This window comes from Leucoraja erinacea, chromosome 31 (genome assembly GCF_028641065.1).
Source record: "Leucoraja erinacea ecotype New England chromosome 31, Leri_hhj_1, whole genome shotgun sequence".
NCBI lineage: Eukaryota > Metazoa > Chordata > Chondrichthyes > Rajiformes > Rajidae > Leucoraja > Leucoraja erinaceus.
The window spans coordinates 13873703-13882652 of record NC_073407.1 but is presented as its reverse complement, the minus strand read 5'-3'; the positions used below and the strand labels follow the sequence as shown (position 1 = coordinate 13882652).

Here is an 8950-nt window from a genome sequence, read left to right as displayed (position 1 = left end):
GGTTTGAATGGGAGATGGGTGGACAAAGCCCAGAAATGAAAAGAAGGCTATGAGATAAGGAGAGAAGGTGTGTGAAATGCGAAGCCAGCGGAAGGGATACAGGTAGAACGGGCACAGGGCAGTGGGAGAAATTGATGCATATTCAAGTGGGATAAGGAAGGGAGCAAAAGTAATGGGGGGGGGGGGGGGGGGGGGGTGAGGGGGGGTGGTGGTTCGTGGGGACGTTTGGTTAATTACGATTGGAGAATTCAATGTTCATATCGTTGGGTTGTAAACTACCGAAGCAGAATGTGAGGTACTATTCTTGCTGTTTGCTTATGCCCTCACTGGCAATGAAGGAGGCCCAGCAGAGAAAGGTTAGTATGGAAATGGGGAGGGGAGGGGCGTTTAAATTGTGGGCAATGGTTAGGAATGGTTGTTAACCATTTTAGCTCCTCTTCCCATACCCATTGCGATGCCACATGCAAACTGGAATAACAGTAACTCATATTCCACTTAGGTAGAACCTAACGATATGAACATTCAATTCTCCAATTTTAGGTAACTAACTAACCAACCACCCACCCCCCTTGTCTATGTTCACCTGGATGCACACCCATTTCTCCTACTATTCTGTCTCCTTCCACCTTTATACCTCCCTTCGGCTTTGCATTTAAATCTTTCTCCATATTGTCTATTGTCTCCCTTTCACTTCCAGCATTTGTCACTTACTCCACCCTTCTGCTGATGACTCCCCTCACTTGAACTCGTATGTCACCTGCCAGACTTTATCGCACCCTGTCTCCTCTACCCCCCCTCTTTCGCCCTCCTACGACATCAGTCTGAAGAAGGGTCCAGAGCCGAAACGCCGCCTGCCCATTCCATCCACAAATGCTGCCTGACCCACTGAGTTCCCTCAGCACTTTGTGCCCTTTTGTTCCGTGGAGGGTGCAGTGCGATCGTTTCGCCAGCAGATGCCAGCACCAGAAGGCTGCAGTGTGGTCCTCCCGCCGGCTGGTGCCACTGCGAGCGCCCTCCCGCGCGCGCGCGCGCGTGTGTGTGTGTGTGTGAGGCTGCAGTGCGGTCCCTCCACCGCCATGGCGCTGTATCGCCGCCTCGGTCCGCAGCCGAGACGGGTCCGACGTGGCGGTGCTGCCGTGGCGCTTCATCCCAGTACCGGGCAGCGGGCCAGGCACAGGCTGTGGACATCGCCCCCGCCCACCTCGCTGCCCGGACTTGGCCTCAGCACCCAGGCGCAACGTGCAGGGCGGAGCCGCACACAGTGGAAAGGGCAGGACTGATGCCTGGAAACACAAGCCTCAATGCAGGACTATAGGGGGACACAAGCCCCAATGCAGGGGTGATGAATGGAGACGCAATCTCCAGTGGGGGAGGGTGCAAGCTCAAATGCAGAACTACGTCAGCCCTAAAGGACTGGTGTAGGGGTATGCAAGTTCCAATGCAGGACTATTGGGGAACAAACTCCAGTGCAGGACCGGTGCAGGGGGTTCACGCTCCAATGCATGCCTGCTGATTGGAAACACGCACCAATGCAATATTGATGTAGGGCAATACAAGCCCTAATGCAGGACAGATGATGGGGAACACAAGCCTCACTCAGAACTCTTGGGAAAATGCAAACCTCAACGCAGGAGGGGGTGGGGTGGGGGATACAACCTTAACACATGACTGATGCCGGACTGTTGGAGGATACATAAGCCTAGAGCAAAGAGAATCTACCTGCAAGGCATAAGGGGGTGACTGGGAGGAGTGGTGGGTGAGAATTAAAGGTGCTGAGAGGGGAGGCAAGAGTGGGAGAGTGCATCTGGCTGGTACTGTCTCTGGAAGAGTGTGTCTGCCCTGGAAGGTTGGCGTGTTGGCTGGGCTCTGGAATGGTAGGGATGGTTTAGGGTGTGCCGTTCCACCCGGGATGGGTGAAGGGTGTCTTGCACCTGACAGGGTGAAGGGTGTCTTGCACCTGACAGGGTGAAGGAACCACCTGGTATTGTGCTCTGCTCAGACATCTTAACCACCATCCCTGGCAGCGTATTCCAGGCACCCACCACTCTGTGTATAGAAAACCTGACCCACACATCTCCTTTAAACTTTGCCCCTCTCATACTAAAGCTATGGCCTCTAGTCTTTGACATTTCCAACCTGGGGAAGAGTATTCTGACTGCCCGAACTATGCATTTCTTAATTTTATAAACTTCTATCATGCCTTCCCTCAACCTCCAACACTCCAGAGAAAACAATCCAAGGCTATCCAATCTCTCCTTGTAGCCAATACCCTTTGATCCTTGCAGCATTCCAGTAAACATCTTTGGCAGCCTCTCCAATTATATTATGTTGGAAAGCACAGAGTATCCTTGAACTGTGAGACTGAATTGTCCCAAGTGCAGGATAAAACTCTCTGCACTCTCTCTACAGTGGTGACAACGTCACAATGTGTATGGGGATCATCAAAGACTGAACCCAGGACATCTTGGGTATATGCACTCTTGCTGCCTTCCTCAATAAACCATACCGATGTGTTCTGCATCTCATTGTCTCCCTGTCTGAGAGTCTGAATTACTGGGGAAGAGGTATGGGTGTTGGTGCAGAGAGAGCTTCACTTTGTGTCTGACCCCTTTTTCTTAACAATGAGCTTTTATTTCATATTCACAATTAACATGGTATTGCATTAATCAAAACTGCTATTCATGCAGTGTGCAAACAAATAACCATCAAATCATAACATTGTCAAACATATCCACGATGCACTCGAACCCCCGGAGCATATACCATTCCTGGAACGGTAAATGCTGGTTTAAACCATAGACACAAAATGCTGGAGTAAGTCAGCAGGACAGGCAGCATCTCTGGAGAGAAGGAATCGGTGATGTTTCAGGTCGAGACCCTTCTTCAGTAAAATGGTCACCCATTCCTTCCCGCCTTGCTGTCTCTCGCGTTGAGTTACTCCAGCATTTTGTGTCTGTCATTCCTGGAAGACCTCCAAAGACCTAGTGTTCCCTCTCCAGGGACACGTGGGTGTAGACGTAGATCCGGAAGAGAGGCAGGCAGTCAACTCTGATAGAACCCTCGACTGCCTGGCCACCTTGACCAGACCGAGGAGCAAACCTACAGGGAGATTCCCCCAACGACCCATCCCCTCTGTATCTGGTGACCAAAGATCAGGAGCGCTAGGGTGAAATGCAGCCAAAACTAGAGCAGGAGCACCTTCAGACATTCGAACAGGGGTTTCAATCACCTACACTCCATATATACACGATACACAGACTCCTCCAACCCACAGAAGTGACAAGTGGCTGGCAAGCCCATGAAAGTTGTTGCCCAACTTAAAAATCCATTACACAGCACTGCTCTGTGCAATAATCTGCACCCCATGACCCTGATGAAAAGGGGGAGGACTTGCTTGTAGAGAGACCTCCATTGGGGACCCACCTCACTGTCAGATGGTAAAATCGACTGCCATGGCGTGTTGGAACGGAAGACAAGGTCAAAGAAGTGTAGAGTGCGCAGGAGCCCATACAATGCCCACGCATATCTCTAAGAAGACCTGAAAAGGGACGCAGACGGGCAACAACTTTGTCTCCTACCTGTTCGCTGGCCATGTGTCTTCAGTGGGATTCAGATACACTCCCAGGTGGAGGTGGTGCTTGGTGGCCCATGCAAAGTCTCATCTCCTCCGGCAAGGGGTCCACCCACCATTAACCCACCAATAGTCCATAACATTTCCCCAGTTCCTGGCGGAAGACACGGCTGGGAAAACCCGTTGACACTCAAACATCCGTCGCAGGTCAACGAAGTCATGTCACCGGTGAAGACCAAGAGGACCATCTCCATAACCACCCACGCCAGACTTCTCTCTTCCGAAGACGAAACAGAAATGGCTCCGCATAGACCAAATACAACTCACTAGATATGGGACATAGAAACAAGGAACTGCAGATGCTGGTTTACACAAAAGGACAGTGTTGGAGAAACTCAGCAGGTCAGGCATCATATCTGGAGAACGTGGACCGATGGTTCCGACCCCGAACATCACCTATCCATGTTCTCCAGCGATGCTGCCTGATCCGCTGAGTTACTCCTGCACTTTGTCCTTTCAGATACGAGGCGTCCTGGATGCACTTCCCTTCCAAACTGAAGTGGTACCATCAAGGAGCCATTAACCTTTACAAGGCACTCTGCACCAGTGTATAAAAGCTGGAAAAAAAGCATAAAATGCGGCTCTAGTCCAAAATGTGCCGTTCCAAAAAGAGAAACATGATCCACTCTGTGAAATGCCCTCTTCTGTTTAAGGGAGAGAGAGCAACTGACTGATCAGTCCTCTGGGACAGGCGCTTCAGGTCCCAGACCAGATGGATGCTGTCTTGTCCGGACCAGCAAGGGACCATGTAGCACTAGTCAGAGTGAATTACTTGGGAGGACACACGGTGCCCAGACGATTTGCCTTTGATTGTGAAAAGACCTGATATTCCTTGCTGAGGTGACCGTGCACTGGTTCCTCAAAAGACAGAGATCACCTCTTCTTGTGCAACAGGACAGTCCTGTGTGCTGTGAGATGGACATCCCCCCAGTTGCCAGGCTCCCGTTCAGGACCTTCATGCAACTGCCCCCCTGGAAGGCTCTAAGAAACTCCACCGTCGGGCTCTCCAGCCCAGGGATGCCCCTCCTGAGTTGGTTGAGAGCACCGGCCAACTCCTCTAACATCATGGGCACATCTGGGTTTTCAGCAACCCCTGTTGTGCTGTCAGTAGGCCCTCCCACGAGACCCTTTGCACATCCTCAGCCGACACATCTGACGGGAGCTTGGGAAACAATAACTATACATAGAAACATAGAAAATAGGTGCAGGAGTAGACCATTCGGCCCTTCGAGCCTGCACCGCCATTTAATATGATCATGGCTGATCATCCAACTCAGTATCCTAAACCTGCCTTCTCTCCATACCCCCTGATCTCTTTTGCCACAAGGGCCACATCTAACTCCCTCTTAAATATAGCCAATGAACTGGCCTCAACTACCTTCTGTGGCAGAGAATTCCACAGATTCACCACTCTCTGTGTGAAAAATGTTTTTCTCATCTCGGTCCTAAAAGACTGTCCCCTTATCCTTAAACTGTGACCCCTTGTTCTGGACTTCCCCAACATCGGGAGCAATCTTCCTGCATATAGCCTGTCCAACCCCTTAAGAATTTTGTAAGTTTCTAAAGTGGATGCGTTCACCAGTTCGGTGGCACAGACCAATGGTCTGCCCTGGATGAACTGCGTGATCCAGAAGAGAGCCGAGAGCCTCGAGAAGAAAGCTGAGGAACAGCAGCACCTGGGAGGCAGATGCTGGTTCGAGGACCGACACAAAAGGTGCTCCGAGCAAGGCCAGGCATCAGCTGCACACCAGGCAAGGGGCATCATGCTGACTGCCCTCCTGTGCCCAAAACCCACTGCTGATTTTATCCTGGGTCAATTACTCCTGCTGGTTATTTATGCCCAAAACATACCATTCACACGCACTCCTGCAATGCTGCTGCTCTTGTCGTCAGGGACGTGAACGCAAAGGAGCTGTGTTCGACTGAGGATTGTAAATTAAATTTACAATCTGGTGGTTACCCAGCTGGTTATAAAAGCTTTACACCCAACAATTAGATAGTAATCATTATATTTTTTTATTTGAATCTGCCTTTAATTACACAGGTTATTGATTTTGTTCAATTCTGTGGAAATGGATATCAGGGCCACACACAGGGGTCCCTGTGAAACAGGGTTAGTCACCCGAAGGGGCTACACTCATTCACAAAATGGCCAACCCCAACATGCCTGAGAGAGTGACGGGATGCCGTAAATGGATGGCACAGTCTTCGACAGCTCAGCAGTTTGAAGAGACAAGGGCAGTGATTAAGGACTTAAGGATACGGTCACTGCAACGTGAAAGGAAAGGATGACAAATTGGGGTGGGGGAAGCGGGAAAATATATATCTTTAAAGAATCTTTGATTCATATGATTCCTAAACTGCCTGAGTGTATTACAAATTTTAAAGGCACTGGGCCAAATTCCAGGGCGGATCATTGGTCTGTGCCACCAAACTGGTGACCGCGTCCACTTTGGATAGGAGAGGGTGCTGAGCTAGTCTTATCTGGGCACAAGCCCGTGAATGAGCAGCGAGCAGGAATGACGGGGTGCCTGCAGTCAGAAGAGATTCCAAAAGCAGGTGGTAGAAATGCATCACGTCCTGCCAAAGACGGGCTTTACTAAAGACTAAAATCACCCGTTTCAACTTCAAAGAGTCCACCCATTTCTCGAGAAACATGAGTAAAGTTAAGCTGCCACCAGGGCTTGTTTTGAGCTCAAAGGCGGTTGACGTAAATTGCCAGGTCAGATCAGACATGCGAGAGCTCAGCTCCTCCTGCATCGATACACATTCAACACATCTGTCCCGGCTCTGGGGAATACTTACACTAACCCGTAAAGGAGGTGAAGTGGAACAAGGAGAGCTTGGGACAAACAGTTTCTGCCACAAAACCAGGGCACATGCTTTGCACCAGTGTTAGAGAGACGTTTAAAATGTGGAATGAACAGGGCTGTAACACCACGACAAACAACAGAACCGGCGGCCAGTCTATAGCTCCTCGTAGTCTCCTGCTCCCCTGCTCCTCGCATGACTATCGCCGCTGCTGATCAGAAACTTTTCCGAATTGTCCACATCCGCATCAGCTTTGTTCTTGGCCTTCTTCTTCTTTTTCTTCTTCTCCCCATCGGCTGCTATCTCTTTCTCCTTCTTCTGCCTCTCCTCTGTTGCTTCCTTCTCTTTGCTTCTCTTCGGCTTGTGTTTCTTTTTCTCCATTTTCTCATCGTCCTATAAAAGCAGAATGTGAGCTGGTGTTCAGAGACAACCCCGCTGTGAGGCACTGGAAAAGTTCCTGAAATACTGATACATAGAAAATAGGTGCAGGAGGAGGCCATTCGGCCCTTCGAGCCAGCACCGCCATTCAATGTGATCATGGCTGATCAGCAACAATCAGTACCCCGTTCCTGCCTTCTCCCCATATCCCTTGATACCACTAGCTCTAAGAGTTCTATCTAACTCTCTTAGACTGGACTCCCCCAACATCAGGAACATGTTTCCCGCATCTAGCATGTCCAATCCCTTAATAATTTTTTTACATGTTTCTATAAGGTTCCCTCTCATCCTTCAAAATTCGAGTGAAAACAAGCTCAGTCGTTCTTTCATGATATGACACTCCTGCCAACCTGGGAATTAACCTCGTGAACCTACGCTGCACTACCTCAATAGCAAGAATGTCCTTCCTCAAATTAGGAGACCAAAACTGCATACAATACTCCAGCTGTGGTCTCACCAAGTGACTGTATGCACGTAAATAGATTTATTTATTGCTCATATTTATGTCGCTTTTCTAGGGAGATGCAAACTGCATTTCGTTGTCTCTGTACTGTACACTGCACAATGACAATAAAGTTGAATCTGAATCTGCAAATTTGCTAATGTTACTTTTAATTCCTTCATCTAAATCATTATATATTGTAAACAGCTGCTGCCCCAGCACCGAGCCTTGCGGCATCCCACTAGTCACTGCCTGCCATTCTGAAAGGGACCCGTTAATCCCAACTCTTTGTTTTTTGTCCGCCAACCAATTTTCGATCCATGTCAATATCCTACCCCCCAATACCATGTGTTCTAATTTTGCCCACTAATCAAAGGCTTTCTGAAAGTCCAGGTACACTACATCCACTGGCTCTCCCTTATCCATTTTAGTTGTTACAGCCTCAAAAAATTACAGATTAGTCAAGCATGATTGTTATCCAAATCCGCCATTACATCTTTTATAATTGACTCCAGCATCTTCCCCACCACCGATGTCAGGCTAACTGGTCTATAATTCCCTGCTTTCTCTCCCCCTCCTTTCTTAAAATGGGGGATAACATTAGCTACCCTCCAATCCACAGGAACTGATCCAGTATCTATAGAACATTGGAAAATGATAACCAATGCAAGCAGTTTCATCAACTCTACCCCAACCTTTGATTGCTACGTTCCCCACATTGCAACTTCGGCTAAACTTCAAAAGTACTTCAGTAAATACTTCAACATTGAGCATATATTTCAATGAGTATGAATCTTTTCAGGAGGTGCAGGTGCTGCAGACATGCATGCATTAAAAAAGGATGCAAATAAACAAAAATATTAAATTCCAGGTGAAAATGTGTCCATGATATTGGTCCTTCCATGAGCTAGGGTATTGTCCGATTCACCTCTTCCCCATTGCTGACATTGGACTTTGTCTATGGAACTGGAGTGCTACAAGGCTGAGAACTATATTCTGCTCTCTGTATCTTTCCCTTCACTCTACCTATTGTACTGGAGCTTGGCTTGATTATATTTATTTACAGTATTATGTGATTTTTTATTGCCTGGTATGTAAATAAAGCTTTTCACTGTACGTCAGTACACGTGAAAATAATAAACTTAAATCCAATTGTTGAGATGGAACAGCTATAATACTGGTATAGTTTATAATGGTATTGAACAGGTCTGTGGAGTGCTATAGCTTTCAGCATCAGAACTCTGACGTGAATTAAACCCATTTAGCACTCTTGACACTTCTCCATCCAGGATCTGGCTCGACAGAACTGAGGGAACCAGCAATAAGCAATCGTCGTAGGCCATTAACTGGATGAGCAAACTCTCTGGTTTTGGTGAACTTTGCTACAAAAGCCTAATTTCTCCACAGCCCAACCCAAAGCTCCTTCAGTGTTTATAGACCTAAAATACTGGAGTGACTCAGCAGGTCAGGCAGCATCCCCGGAGAAAAGGAATAGGTGACGTTTCGAGCCAAGACCCTTCATCAGACCGAGACTCAGGGAGGGGGACACTGGAGGTATCAGTGTTTGGATGTTCCAGAGGGCCACACAGTCAATCAAGTACTTTTGAAGTGTAGTCCATTTTGTAAGG

At 48.4% G+C, this 8950-nt stretch overlaps 1 protein-coding gene across 2 annotated transcripts in view; it reads right to left on the bottom strand.

Annotated features, from left to right (window-relative positions):
* Positions 1–5623: 5623 nt before the first annotated feature.
* The window catches only part of LOC129711949 (rab-like protein 6), a 43451-nt gene continuing 40124 nt past the window's right edge, over positions 5624–8950 (bottom strand). The window contains exon 15 of one of the 2 annotated variants that reach the window (XM_055660002.1): positions 5624–6835. In XM_055660002.1, coding sequence (XP_055515977.1) covers positions 6599–6835 — 237 coding nt within the window. In that variant the 3' untranslated portion in view covers positions 5624–6598. The remainder of the gene's footprint in view (positions 6836–8950) is intronic. The other variant, XM_055660003.1, reaches the window with a different exon arrangement.